The sequence below is a fragment of the Chionomys nivalis genome, chromosome 16 (genome assembly GCF_950005125.1).
Source record: "Chionomys nivalis chromosome 16, mChiNiv1.1, whole genome shotgun sequence".
In the NCBI taxonomy this organism is placed as follows: domain Eukaryota; kingdom Metazoa; phylum Chordata; class Mammalia; order Rodentia; family Cricetidae; genus Chionomys; species Chionomys nivalis.
This window is the reverse complement of record NC_080101.1, coordinates 11,023,102-11,038,741: the sequence shown is the minus strand read 5'-3', so window position 1 is coordinate 11,038,741 and position 15,640 is coordinate 11,023,102. Positions and strand designations below refer to the sequence as shown.

Genomic DNA, 15,640 nt, shown 5'->3' with positions numbered 1-15,640 from the left:
TTAAGCATGAATGTTCCTAGAAAGAAGACTGCTTATCAAAAGGAGACACACCAAGAACTTGGGATTGTGCTTCTCACAGTGTCTGCTGTGCCTTCTGCGTTAGTTATATTAGTTACTTTGTTGCTGCTGCAATAGAACACCATGACCAAAAGCAACTTGCGCAAGAGTTTATTTTGGAGTACTTTTCCATAGGAACAGTGCACATAATGGGAGGCACGGCATCAGGAAACCAAAGAAATGCAGTCTAGAAGTGGGTGAGGCTAAATCCTGCCCCGGGTGATACATTTCATCCATTGAGTATGCACCACCTTCCTAAACAGCGCCCCTACCTGGGGACCAGTTTTCAGATACCTGAGCCTATAGAGGAGCACATTGATCATTGAACCACAACTTTGTGGCACCCACAGGCTCATGACCTCTGGGTTTGGGTGTGTGTTGTATATGTGTATACAGTGCTTATATATGAATGGGTGCACACACTTGTCTGCTTGAGGGGGCCAGAGGAGAATGCCTACTCTCTTCTTTCCCTCTCTACCTTATTCCTTTAAGATGGAGTCTGTCACTGAAACCCACAGCTTGCTGTTTTGGCCAGACTGACTGACTGGCCATTGAATGTCCTTGCCAAACACTGGAGTTCCGGGCATGCACAGCAGGGGTTCTTAGCTGGGGCTGATTTCTTTGTTCCTCTACCTACCCAATTTGGCCACAGTATTGTGGTTTGAATGAGAATGGCCCCAGAGACTTGTATGTTTGAATCCAGTCACTGGAACTATTTGGGAAGCATTAGGAGGTGTGTCACTAGGGGTGAACTTTGAGGTTTCAGACACCCACACCAGGCATGGTCAGAATCAGTCTACTTATCTGTGTTGTGTGTCATGATGTGTTGGGTCCCTGTCCCCCCACCTGCTGCCTGAGAATCAGAATGTAGAGCTCTCCAGCCACATTCCCATCTGCTTCCTGCCATAATGGTCATAGACTAAGCAAACCCACCATTAATGCTTCAATTTATAAGAGTTGCCTTGGTCGTGGTGTCCCTTGACAGTAGCAGAACTAAGAAGTATCTCAAAGACAGTGAGTGTAGAACTTTACAATTCTACTAAAAAGTTGAGAAATTAACACAAAATAACCTAATCAATAAATGGACACATAAGACATTTCTCAAAAGATTAGATATAAATTATCAATAAATGCATGGGAAAATGTTCATCCTTAGACTTTAGGGAAATTTAAAACCCAAACTACTTAGAGATTCCATCTCACTCTGGAATAATTGTTCTTAAGAAAACAAATAACAGTCCTAGCAGTTCTCTAGAATTGAGTGAGAAAAGCTATGGAACTACTGGATGGAAGCATCCATTATGAAAATCATCAAAAAAATAAAACTACCTGGTAATCCAGATAGACCACTTCTGGTAATAGAGCCAAAGGAATCTAAGTTCACGTACTATAAAGGTAACTGCTTATTGTGTATATTGTGGTAGCACTAGTCACAATAACCAAGTTAGGAGTCAGTCTAGGTATCCTATAACAGATGAACAGGTAAATAAGCTGTGGTCTATAAAGAAAATAGAGTTGTCCCTTGAAAGCAAATGAACTGTGGATAATCATTTTCTCTCAGATGCGGAGTCTAGATTTTATATATGTGTGCACGTATAGGATCTACACGACATGAAAAATAAAATGTGGAGTATTTGGTGCATGGTACAATATGTGCACCAATACTGTGCCACTGTAGCATCCAGGTTGGGGACAGCTAGAGAAAAGGAAAGTGGCTGGCAGGAGGGGAGCAAGAGATAATGGGGGACGTTACTGGTGAAAGTAGAGGGTAGATTTGAAATCCGTCAGTGTGCAATGATTATCCTAATAAAACTTTTTAAAAGAAAGAATTAAAATGCAGAAAATTTACTAGTGAATCTCTGTAGCACTAATAAAACAAAAATAATAAAGCCCCAGAGAAGAAAACTTTAAGCAGGAGAATGAAATGGTTATATCAGTTTGCCCCAGCCATTACATTAACATTTTTAAAAGATTTAGCTGGTTTATAGAAGGACCACTCAAACTTAGAGTGGGGAAGAAAATATAGTAGTTTCTAGCCTGTTGGGAGGAGGGCCTGCTTGTTGGTTCCCGACTGCCCAGAACCAAAATAATCACACAGAAACTGTATTAATTAAATCACTGCTTGGCCTCTTAGCTCTAGCTTCTTATTGGCTAACTCTTACATATTAATTTAACCCATTTCTATTAATCTGTGTATCACCACAAGGCTGTGGCTTACCAATTAAAGTTTCAGTGTCTGTCTGCTGCGGGGCTACATGACTTCTCTCTGACTCCCTCCTTCTTTTTCCCAGCATTCAGCTTAGTTTTCCCTGCCTAGATCTGTTCCCCTATAGCTCTGCTATAGGCCCAAAGCAGTTCCTTTTTTAACCAATGATATTCACAGCATACAGAGGGGAATCTCACATCACTAGCCCAGTATAGGCTCTATAGTAAGACCATATCACAACACAATATTTAAAATTAGAAACGGCAGTAGAAAAGGGATGGGGGGATGAGTAGCTCTGGGGATTGGATTGAGAAGAGTAAAGTAAGGGAAGAGCATATAAAGGACAAGAACCATTCATCAGAATACAAAATATCTATACTATGAATGTAAGATTGTGTGCTTAGAATAAGGCCTACAGCCAGGCGGTGGTGGCACACACCTTTAATCCCAGCACTCGGGAGGCAGAGGCAGGCGGATCTCTGTGAGTTCGAGGCCAGCCTGGTCTACAAGAGCTAGTTCCAGGACAGGCACCAAAGCTACAGAGAAACCCTGTCTCGAAAAACAAAACAAAACAAAACAAAACAACAAAAAAAAAAAGAATAAGGCCTACAAGCCTTAGCCTTCATTAACACCTTACCCCTCCAACAGCTATTTCTAAAGGTTGTGGTTTATCGGCACGTTGTAAGGAGTGCTTTTCCTTCTATTTCTGTATATTCATATTTCTTAATGTTGGTGTGGATTTTTTTTCTAAGACAGATTCTCACTATGTATCCCAAGTTAGCCTCACCTCAAACCTGTGTATTCTTCCTGCCTCAGCCTCCAGGGTACTGGGATTATAGATGTGTGACACTCTACCTAGCCTGATATTTAGTTCATTGAAAGTTATAGTCCATTGCTGTTGTTGATACTGCTTTTCATACGATCTTTAATGTTCCCAGTGAGAAACCTTTTGGAGTGGCTGTATTGCCCACATGACATGACATGCCCTTGACACAGATAGCCCAGACTTTTCTCTCCAGGCAAGTTGGTTCTTTTAGTAGGTAGTAGTACTTGCCTTGAGTTTCTTTCCATTATTGTGATGAAAATGGAATGGAATATTTGCAACTTACAGGAGAAAGGATTCATTCCAGCTCTCAGCTCCAGAGTCCAGTCTGATGCAGAAGTTACAAAATAATCCCACATTAGTTCAGAATTATGTATAATAAAAGGCTATTTAGGGGAGACTTATGGATCACTGTCCTAGATCACAGTCCTCTGCACGAAGGGGGAGCAGGAACAGAGTCTAACAGCCAGAAGTGAGAGCTGGAAGCAAGAGAGCGAACACAGGCTTTACAGCTGCATTTATAGTATAGGAGACAATGCCCAAGTGGGCTAGTATCGCGGGTCTCATTCAGGCCACAGTTGGAAGGGAAAGGCAGTATGAATGCATGCATGCTATTCTGTCCATTTTCAAACTTCAGAATGTCCAAGATCAGATATGCTGGGGAATGATGCCACCCCCCCCCCCCCGTGGGTAGGCCTCCTACATCCAGTTAATGCAATTAAGATAACCCTCACAAGCATGGGCCTTTGCAGGGGTTCTGAATCGTGTCAGATTGCCAGTTAAAGAACCGTCCCAGAACTTTAAAACTAGTACCTGTGTGTTCGTTGTGTTTGTTGTTCCTGTGTCTTCTCAGTACAGTTACACAGTATCCATATGAACTGTAGCATATATAGGAATGTGTGTGTTTGCATATATGTACACATTCAACATTTTAAACTGCTTCTATACTTGCTGTGTATGTAATGCCATGAGTTTATAATACTGAACCAATACCTTGGGTTCTTCACAGCCTTTCAGGTTTCCAAATAATGTCTTGTATTCAATATATTCTTAGCTGACCTCGTTTAACAAGGCAATTCTTAGCTGTCTTCCTCAATACGTTCCCCTATTTGTTCATTTTAGCCATAATGGGAATCATACTGACACTCCATGTCTGTGGATGCCAGTAGACAAAACACTAATGCCTGTGTGAGGCTCCCACTCCTTTCCTTACCCACAGTGCTTGTGTTCCTGGTGGATAGTGGGACTAGCGTTTGCACTTTATCTCCTTCCTGTTCACTGTTCTGTGAGTAGCTGTCTACCTTATATTTCATAACAAGCACACAAGAGTTTTATTTTATGAAGTTTGTTGTAAGTTCACCAGAAATTAGTATCAATGCCAGGCATGGTCATTTGTACCTATAATCCTAGCAGTTGTAATACTCATAGGGGGTGGTCCTATGGTGAGACCCTATCAAAGAAAGGAGACAGGAGGAGGTAGTTTTCAGCTACAATGTGTAGTACACTTTTATATAGTGTTCTGTAGGTTTATTTTAGTAATGAAATTACAGTTATAGTAATTAAAAAACTTAGAAGAAATAGGTGTGCTGAAGAAAAGCTGAGTAAGAATTGTGTAATAGATATTCCTCCTGTTATAAGTACATTGCAGTATGCATACAGCTTTATATGTGTAAGCTCAACCTTTCCACTATTGGAATATATTTAGATGTTACCAAAAACCATATTTTCCCCCAATATCCAAGAGAAATTCCAGGTGATTTTAAAGGTTAGTAATTCTAAGTGCTATCATATGTTTTATATAGTCAATTTTTACAACTCCGTGAGAGACATTATTGCCTCTATGTAGGTAATAAAAATGCATTAGCAGGTTACTATTCTATTTTTTTAACCATTTTATTAGCTAATCTTTGATTGTTAACCCATTCTTCTTTCTGGGTTTATAGTTAACTTATTCCAATGGACTATTTATTTTGCTTCACAGGGATCGAAAACTGTACAACTTGGGATTAAAAGGCTACTATGTCAGAAGCAGTGACAATAATGCAGGTAATGTAAAGAAGACTACATTTTTATTTATATGTATTTATGTATATAACTTATGCCAATGTGTTGTGCTTGCTGGCATAAAGTGGTGAATAGCATGAATAGCAAGCAAGTCTGTAATTGTAGACCCTGCCTTCACACTGCGTGTGTACACAGTTTAGATCCCCGTCAAAGCTGTCTTTTCTTTTCCTGTAGTTTGTATTGGCTTGGCTTAGACTTTTCTTGTCCACCATTCCTTCCTGATTTGTAACTATTAGCCTGGAATGTGAAGCGTTTTTAAGCCTTTTTTTTTTAACTTTATGATACTGGTATTTTGCCTCGTGTATGTAAGTGTGCTGCAAGCATGGAGCACCCTTAGAAACGAGAAGGCACCAGTCCCCCAAACTGTAATCACAGGTGGTGTGGGCTACCATTTGGGGTTGGGAACCCAGCCCTGACCCCCCCCAGGAGAGCAGCCAGACCACTGAGCCATGTCTCCAGCCTGAATTTGAAGTTTAGAAAAGTAGAAAACATGAAGTCCTCTGTCCGATTTTTACAGTAAGGGTAGATTAGGATGATCCCTAGCGACCATCTCCACCCAGCCTTTGCCTGAAGTACTAAGACAGAATTTGGTGTGTACTGTGACTTCACGTTATACCTTCTCAGACTTCCCTAGTCCATTTCTCCTTCCACATAAACTTAGGTTTCTCAGAATGAGCAGAACTGCAGCACTGAGTAAAAAGCCAGACAACCCCAGTATGGTCTGTCATAGTTGCCTTCGAATACTTTCTCTAAGATCAGCTAAAGCAAGGTTTCTTACTGTGCTATAGAAATAAGGATTCTGTAAGCACCAGACTGCTACTGAACCTGAGAAGATGTGTTTTCATGAGAAGACCACAGAATTAGTAGATCCTGTGCTGGCCTGGACTTTCACAATTCCGTTAGATGGAATAGTTAGTGGAATACCCTTCACTGCTTAGATAGGTGTCTTTTTTTTTCCTCACTGAAGAAGCTCTTTGGTAGAATTTTATACATGAGATTTCTTTATTGATGTCTATTTCTATTGCCTGAATTGTGAAGTTGGAGTATTTTTCTTTTTTACTGAGGAGTCAAAAATGTATGTGTATGTGGTTTTTTTGTGTTTTGTGTTGTTTTTTGAGGCAGAGTCTGAAACTTACTATATATAGATCAGCTGGCCTGAAACTTTGTTTATTTTTGAGTTTTTGGTTTTTTTAATATGTAATACAAGTGTGGGCAAGTCATGTAAGTGTTCTGGATCTGAGATGCTGAAATGGGGATAAGAAAGGCTGCTTTTTCATTTTCCCTACAATGAAGCTAACAGATGCTGTCTGTAGGAGACCAAGCTACAGAAGAAGAGGAAGATGATCATTCCCCTGGTACCACAGAATCACACAACAAAGACATGAGCACAGATGAAAGTGAACTTGATTCCGAGGCCAAGCTCATGAGAAGTATGGGATTGCCGATCCAGTTTGGAAGGGTGTCTGCCCAGAAGAGTTTTGAGGTATTAATCTATTTTTACTATTTCTATCTCTTGCTTTTCAAAAAAACAGTGTAACATACTCTATTTTTATTTACAATCAAATTCATTCATTGTTAGAACATTTTACTCATATATATTATAACTAAATGGCAAGTTGGGATAGATCCCGTGTGTAATTTGAATTCTCCATAAGAATCACTTGTGTATTAAAGACCCACAGTGGGAGTTTGGGTGTGGTTTTGGTTATATTACTCTTCGGATAGACTTAGGCTTGTTATCCTTGCTCTGATGTAGGTGTCTATGAATACTAGAAATAAAATTAAAGTGAAGCAGAAAAGGAGAAAGCACCAGAAGAAGTACTTGGATGAAATGATCCGAGAGTCGTGGCGAGATGACTGTGAAGACGATGATGCTGTAGTGTCAGATGACCCACCATCAGTTGAGCACTGTGACAACGGCAGAACATGTGAACTCCAGAGCAAAACAGATACTGAGACAGAAAACCTTCCCGTTGAAACTACACTGTCACCAAAGCTAGAGGTCACAGAGAACTGGGAAAGGTATTGGAATGAATATGGAGAAGGGCTGTTGTGGCAAAGCTGGCAGGAAAAGCATCCAGATCAGACACAATCTTCTGAACCTTGGAACCTCCCCGATACAAAGGAAGAATGGGAGCAACATTATAGTCAGCTTTATTGGTATTATCTGGAACAGTTTCGGTATTGGGAAGCTCAGGGTTGGACTTTTGCAGCCTCACAAGACAGTGGTCTAGATGCTGATGCATCTCAAACAGAAGCTGACAGAAGAGACGAGAGCAGCATGAAAGTGGATTTAATATCTCATTCATCTTCACCTAACACAGCTGACGATGAAAGCTCTGGCTCAAATGATAAAGATCACGATGAAATACTTGCTGGAATTAACAATATAATTCTGAGTTCGGGGGAAGTAGAACAGAGCCGGCTAGAGTCCTCCGTATACTGTGACAAGCAGCAGCTGAGTGAGAGTGGCAGCGGCAAAGAGTGTCCTGCCTCTGGAGGACGTGACCCCAGTAATGGAACACCCAAGCAAAGTAACGCGTCTGGGGACAGAAGCACAGACCAACCAGCTCAAGGTAGGCTGGCTGTCCAGACTTAATCTGTCAGGTAATGGTTATCAAGCAGTCTACCAAGTCTCATGCAATAGCCAGCTTTATTTAGAGTATCAGACAGTTTATACTCTGAGGAATAAAAGAGGGTCACTTGAGCAAAGTGTATCACAAGGACAAGGTGCACATAGCAAAAACGTGTTTTTCCATAGGCGCATAAAAAGATAATAATAGCCAGTTGTAATGAATAATCTGAAAAAAAACTCCTATCTGCTACATCTGGGAGGAGCATGGAAATACGTTCCAAGACTCTTAGAAGATGTTCCAATATCTCCCTACTGTTGACCTTAAGAAATGTGCCTGCCAGGTCAGTGGGGAGGACCCAGCAGGTAAAGGCACTTGCCTGGCAACCTGAGTTTGATCTCCAGAATCCACGTAGTTGGAGGACCTACTCCCACCGGTTATCCTGTGACCTCAACACTCAGGTCATGCATACTTCCTCCCCATTCCACCCATTCAGATTAATTGATTTTTTTTTTAGGAAAATGAATATACCTGCCAGCAGCTACCAGAAAGGTAAGGTTGTAGCCTGTAGAGTGCTTTGTGTAGATCTGGACAAACTAGTTTTAGTTTGCTTTTTAAAGCACAGCTGTGCTTCATTTAGGTAGGGAGATGAAGTTCTGGGCACTTTCTTACCAGGTGATCTCATCGCTCTGTATACAGCAGAGGACACTAAAATGAGTTGAGTTGTGATGAGATCACATGAAACCACCATTGACTGTTCAAATACACAGTACCTTATTGACTGAAAATACCTGACTGTAGTTGGATCATGAAGCCTTTAATTTACCAGGCGTAGCTATAATTACTCCTTTGGAGATAATAGAAAAATTGCCAGGCCTCAAGGAAGATACACTATAATCTCTCTCCTTAGAGTTGAAGGAGTCTTCAGGACCAGACACAGGCAAAGATCCAGCATACCCTAACAGGGCTGATGGCAACGAGAGTGATGATGAGCCGCCCGAGCAGAAGCCCAGCAGAGTGAAGAGAAGGTAAGTTACCTATGACCTAGCCTGCAACTCTGTACTGTAAACAAAAGGGGGATCTATGGGTCAGGCTTTAGACACAGTCGTATCCTAATTCTGCCCATCATAACCCTAAATTTATTAGTTCCTCATCTATAAAATGAGACTGATAGGTTACCTGGATCTGTCCACAGTGTGTGACAGTAGTTAGTGAAGTTCATACTGTAAAGTCCAGTGTGTCCAAGTGCAGGCACTATAGATAGAAGGAATGGGTAGATCACTACAGAATTGGAGCATTAGGTGGAGATACTGCATTTCTTTGTAGTGTTCCACATAAGACTTTTCTTCCAGATAGCATCTAGAACAGTGATGCGCAAACTCTGAAGTCTGAGTAACTTCGTTCAGAAAGCATACCACTGCTACTGCTGCCTTACCTTACCTAGTAAACTTCGCTTATTAATTGTCCACTATTTAGTACAAGTTCTTAGGAGAACTTTGTGCTTATATTTAGTAGGTACTCGATAAAGTAATGAGTTTGGCTTACTTAGAAAACAGTCATTTCTTGCTGTGTTCTTCTTGATGCTATCTATGGGTCATGTAATCAGGGTTTCTAAAGGCACCTGTTTAAGGCACTTGTTGATTCTGTGATGAAAACAGCTTGGAAAAAAGGCTTGTTTGGACTCGGGGTTTGAGTACAGCCCCATCATAGCAGGGGAGGCATATCGGTAGCAGCAACTTGGTGGGGTTTTGACTATAGACACCTGAGGCAGCTGTTTGCATTGCATCGATAAGCAGAGAGAGATAAGGACTAGTTGTTTTTTTTTTTTTCTCCTGTCTGAGACCCCATTTGGAGTGGTTCTTCCCTCCTTGTCAGAACTCTAGGAAACCCCTCATAGACATAGACAGAGGTATGTTTTCTAAATGTTCCAAGTTAATGAAGTCGAAAGTAAAGATTTACCATCACAGACCCAAGTGGTAGAGTCTCCTAAGTGCAGCCATTTAGCGCCTGCACCACAGCCTTACTTAAAAATTGCTTTCTAGTTCCGTTTATGTGTATATTCAGAAGGTGGTACATGAGGTACCCAAGGAGGCCAGAAGAGGGCATCAAATTCCTTGGCGTTAGAGTCCCAGGTGGTTGTGATTTTCTCAGTGTGGGTGCTGGATTTTCTCAGTGGTGGTCTTCTGAAGGAGCTGTAAGTGCTCTTAACCTCTGAGCCCCATATCGTATTGCTAGTAACATTTCTTCTATTTAAAAAAAAGTGGCCCAATTGATACTTCACAATTTGCTTTTTTAATTTTTGCTACAGAAAATTAATGTCAGGCTTCAGCTTTTGCTGGAGTTTTTCCAAAGGCAACCCAAGAAATACATATTTACACCATCTTCAGGATTAGAGGTAGAATACTTAAAGACTTTAGGACTGGGGACTGGAGAGGTGCTCTGTAGTTAAGAGCACTTGCTGCTTTTCCAGAGGACCTGAGTTAGGTCCCAAGCACCCTAAAGTATCAGACAGCTCACAACAGCTCCAGAGCACCTGAGCCTATTTTCTGCCTCCATAGGCACCTGTATTCACATGCACACACACCTACATAGGTAGATACACATGCATGCGATTGTAAATAAAATCTCTAAGTTGAAAGGGTATGATGCTTGTTAGTATGCTTCAAACGCTGCCAAGTGCATTGAGTACCTTCTCCAGACCTCAAGGTTTGTGTGATACTGTCCATTCTGAAAGGGGTGGCTTATCACTATTTTTGTTTTTATTTTTGCTTTTTTTAGCCATGAATTGGACATTGATGAAAACCCAGATACAGAAGTTGATGACAATGGTTTCCTTCTAGGATTCAAGCATGGCTCAGGACAAAAGTAAGCGCTGTCTCCTAGAAATCCTAATAACTTCTCTTTGATTTTCATGTAGAGTGTGTGTGTGTGTGTGTGTGTGTGTGTGTGTGTGTGTACTGTATTGATAACATTGCAAATAATACAATACAACACCAACTTCTGTTAGAAGATTAACAGTAAAAATCGTATTATATATTTGATGTATTCACTGTATTAACTCAGTTGCACTGAGTTACTCCAAATGTTACTCCTCTGTTTCCCAGATAAGCTGCTGGAGGTCACAGACATTTTGACCAATCTAGATCACATTTCACAAAGGGCTTAAGTTCAGATGTTAGAACTTCTAATTAAGGTTCCCACCTGGCATCTTGTTGTACTACCCCTCTGTGCTTCTAAAGACTAGGAAGCATACCATGTAGCCAGTAGATGAAAATTTCGATGTTTCATAACTAGGTACATAGGTTACTTAAAGTAGGATGCGTAATGCATAGTTCACAGCTTGCTTTGCACAGCTAAATGCTGTTTTCCCTTTCTTTCTGACACACACAGCATTTATACCTAATCCTTTTAGTGAATGTATCGTATTTAATTCCCCGTCCACAGTAGTACCATCCAGGTTATTTCCTAAGATCAAAGCATGATGTCTATTACCCATGCATCCCATTGTTCTCTCCTTGATGGCAAGGTCAGTACATTGTGTGGTGATACCAAAATTTGTTCAGTCATTTGCCTTTTAAAGGGCATTTGGGTTGTTGCTTAATCTTATGCTATTACACATAAACAAAATGTGTAATAGCTGTGAGAATTTGTGTCTAGAAACCTACGTTTTCTCTAGGTTTCAGTGCCCAGGTGTTAAAGGGAAATAAGAATGAGTGGGAGGCTATCTAAGATAACTGATTTGATCTCATGACAGCAAGACTTAGCTGAGTGGGTAAGACAGCCTCAGTTCGTACTGTTGAAGTCAGCTTTGTTCTTTGATTACATGTTTCTAAGGGTTCAGACTTAGAGTCACATATGTGTTAGGAAATAACCTGTGCATCATGAATTCTGCAGGGAAAGAAAATGAGAATGGCATAATGATTAATGTATGAATTGACTCCAGATTAGCTCAAAAATACATGCTTAACACTAAAGCCATGTAAATCACCTCTAAAGTTACCTCTTAGGTACAAAAGACAGTAGTAGCTTGTATAGTCACATTAGGCTAAAGAGGGTGGAGTTTTACAATGTATATAAAACTAGTTTAAACTGTTGTTTAGCTCTTGGTAGTATACACTTACAGAGGTAAATTTTATTGCCTGGGATTTAACTTTTGTCTCTTCTATTTAGAAATAGAATTCTACTTAAAAGAGAAAGATTATTTTATTTATATGCTTCATCAACATGACATGAGGAAATTTTGTGGGACTTGATACATCAATGAAAACTGTGGCCGACAGATAAAAACTCAGCAATGGAATCAGATCTTCTCTAGACTAAGCTGTTCTTTGTTGTGTCGAGGCCCCTTGTACCTGGCTGCTCAGCCCCAAAATAACCACACAGAAATTATATTAATTAAATCACTGCTTGGCCCATTAGCTCTAGCTTCTTATTGGCTAACTCTTACATCTTAATTTAACCTATTTCTATTAATCTGTGTATCACCTAGTGACTGTGGCTTACTGGGTAGAGTTTTAGCGTCTGCCTCCAGTGGGGCTACATGGCTTCTCTCTTGACTCCACCCTTCTTTCTCCCAGCATTCAATTTAGTTTTCCCCACCTAGTTCTGTTCTGCCCTGCTATAGGTACAAAGCAAGTTTCTTTATTAACCAGTGCTATTCACAGCATATAGAGGGGAATCTTTACATTAATTGGAACATCTCCAAATATGTTTTGAAACCTGTAGCACAATTAATAAAAACACAGAAACAGATATTGGGGTTCATCATGAAGGTCAGAAAAGCAAAACAGCCAGCCACTTGCTCTTACCTCTATTTCAGTCCAAAATGGCAATCCTGCCTCCAGGAACTTCAGAATGAGACTGTGTCTGAGAGCTGTCTCCCCCACATCCCCTTATATTCCTCTGTAGGACTGAGATTAAGGTGTGCACCACTACTGCCCAGTTTCGGTGGCAAACTAGTGTGGCTACTGGGATTAAAGGTGTGTGTCACCACTGTCTGGTCTGCAAGACTGACCGGTGAGGCTGTTTTACTCTCTGATCTTCAGGCAAGCTTTATTTATTAAAATACAAATGAAATGCCACTGCAAAAGCCTTTGTCATCACTATAAGGAAAGTTTCCCTAACAAGGAAATGCATTTTTGTTTTGTTTTTGCAGTCGACTAGAGTTTTTACTTTATAATCTGCAGTAAAAATGTATTTTAGTTGTAGTGGTGTACACTTATAATCCCAGCTTTCAAGAATTTGAGGCAAGAGAATCAAGAATTTAAGACAAACCTGGGCTACATCTTATAACCCTATCTCAAACAGAAAAAAATCGGCTTGCTAGTCTAATCATTAGTGTAAGAAACTGTAGGTAATATGTGATCTCATTTTCAAAATTTATGAAGATTAAAATGGTGCTTATAACAAGCAAATACTAATGAAAACCATTAATTTTGGTTTATTTGATTTTGGGGGTTTTGTTGTTTGCTTTTCTATATGGGAAAGTTTTTCTAGAATTTAACATGTGTCATTTCTTTTGGTCTGATCCAGATACGGTGGAATCCAAAATTTCAGTCATCGTCAGATCAGATATCTTGAGAAGAATCTGAAATACAAGTCAAAGTACCTGGATATGCGCAAGCAAATGACTGTGAAGAACAAACACATCCGGTTCACGGAAGAATTGGGGAAACCCCTTCTCAAGAAGAGTAAAGTGCGGAATAAGGTGTGCACACGCTTGCCCTGGCTGACACAGTCACAGTTTGTAACTTGGCTCCTCCTTCAAAATCGAGGGGTACCTCTATTGTTGTTCTCTGGCTTTATGAAGGTATATATTACATAGACTGGATTGGGAGCGGGGAGGAAATTGAGGTAATATGAAGAAAAGGTGTTTGAAACTGCGACATTAGAGCACCTAAGAAGGTAAGCTAGCTAGATTGTTTTGCCCATGTAGTACAGACAAGGACAAGGGGAAGTTTTTTTGACCTGTATCACACAAAGTGGAATCTGAACTCATCCAAGATTGGTCACACTTGGAAGTCAGGCTTGACCCAAGAGTGTTGCATACAAGCCCACATATTTGATTCTCACTGTAACCGCAAAGTTTCAAGATCCCTCCTGGTCTTTGCTATCAAGAAATAGAAAACAAGTTAGAGAATCATGTGACTGATGAGTTCTTCCCCGGGGAGGGGGCATTGATGGTGAGCAGAGACTTCATGTCTTAGATGCTGTCACCCTTTAAGGGCAGGGAGCACAGTTGCAGGCTTCTGAAGGTGTTTGTAGTAGTCTCAGGGTGTATTATACTTTCTGACTTCAGCATTCTGACAAAGCCTGCTACAAGTTGATAGCTAGTTCCATCATCATCATTACTATTATTATATTTCAGATTGATCAATGCTGGTGATGCTTTAGTGAATATTTTAATGGCCCTTTCTTACATCTGCAAGAGCAGCATGTGCTCTTAGCTACTGAGCACCTCATCCTCGCCCATCTCTCCTGCCTCTGATTTTAAGACAAGTTGGCACTATTCTGTTGATATTATGTAACATGTGACATGGTTTGCAGGTTGGCCATTGCAGAAAGCTCTTAAAAATGTAAAAACCAGTGAATAACTGAGTAGGTATATTTGTGATGATAATTTCCTAACATGGCTCTATTTTTAAGAGTTCTTAATCTTTTAAAGGAACTCTTTGTAAGGTCACTAGGTGTTCTCCTGAATTCCAAGTAGCCAGGAGTACTTGTAGCTTGCTTGATACATTGTACTTCTCTGAGCTAATAGTTAGGACTGCTTGTTCATCAGATCACAAGCGGTTAAAAGTGGAAAGATTCTCTTCCTTACAGCTAGTTGGTATTTGTTATGGGATCTTCACATTACAGGTGGAGAAATTCCTGAAATGGGTTCATGAACCAGTGGATGAGGAGCCGTCCCAGGAGGCACTTTCTCCTAACAAGACACAAGACACTTGCACAAGCAGTGACTCTGAGGAGCAAGACATGCCCTTGGAGAAAGCCGACGACCTGATGGAGGCCAGAGATCCAGAACCTGACACATGTCAGGCCATCTCTTCAGCCAGTGAACCTGAAGCAGAAAAGAGTGAAGGAGCTTCCACAATGACTGCTCCAGAGAAGCAGGTCTGTGTACCTGAAGAAATGGCCGACTCTCCCCATGCAGAAACAGGAGGTAAGAATCAGTACCCTTTCCTTGCAGCTCTGGCCGGTTAAGGCCTTTTTATGTTTCCTTTGTTCTCTTTTATAGCATCTATGCCTCCGGATTCGTTTTAAACACTTTTAAGTGGAGAAGAGGCCTGTTAGTGTGAACGAGCTAATTGGCTGTGATTTGACACTGTGAGTGTTCTCTAGCACTTCAGCTGTTTGCAGTGATCTCATGGCTGGTTCCTTAAGAAGTGCTTTCCGTCTGCAGGCATTGCTGCTTCTGATCTTCTGGAGACTGGAACCTAATTGTCAACTGCTCATTGTTTTAAATAATTATCAGCTGGAACCTGACCATACTTCTGAGACATCTTGTATTCTCGAGAATTTATATAGCTAGAACTCAGTGGGCCTTGGAAAAATTTTTGTCTCAAAGTAAAAAGAGCTGAACGCACATCTACAACCTCTGCTTCTCAGGAGTCTAAAGCAGGAGGCCCAAAAGTTCAGCATTAGCCTGGACAAATTAAATTACCCAGACCTGGACTCAAAATAGAAATTAAAAAGAAAGATTTTTAAGGATGTAGCTCTGTCAGTGTGTTTGCCTACCACAAGGTCCTGAGTTCAATTCCCTAGGACAGCAGCAACAAAAGAAGTAAGGGGGGGGGTGCGTTTTCTGTAGGTCACCAGCGAAATCATTGTTGTGGCTACAGATTATGTTTAGACCTGTGCTAGTGCTCTCGTATGTGGATTGTGTATCCTGTGTATGGCATGGCGGGGACCAGATGT

The 15,640-nt window shown here is 40.8% G+C and overlaps 1 protein-coding gene across 2 annotated transcripts in view; it reads left to right on the top strand.

Moving 5' to 3' along the window:
* The window catches only part of Tgs1 (trimethylguanosine synthase 1), a 31,987-nt gene that overhangs the window by 4,194 nt on the left and 12,153 nt on the right, over nt 1-15,640 (top strand). Inside the window, exons 2-8 of one of the 2 annotated variants that reach the window (XM_057790435.1) lie at nt 5,068-5,132; nt 6,464-6,633; nt 6,907-7,726; nt 8,634-8,751; nt 10,502-10,588; nt 13,256-13,430; nt 14,582-14,885. In XM_057790435.1, the coding sequence (XP_057646418.1) occupies nt 5,068-5,132; nt 6,464-6,633; nt 6,907-7,726; nt 8,634-8,751; nt 10,502-10,588; nt 13,256-13,430; nt 14,582-14,885 (1,739 nt within the window). Of the gene's footprint in view, nt 1-5,067; nt 5,133-6,443; nt 6,634-6,906; nt 7,727-8,633; nt 8,752-10,501; nt 10,589-13,255; nt 13,431-14,581; nt 14,886-15,640 lie in introns of both variants that reach the window. The other variant, XM_057790436.1, reaches the window with a different exon arrangement.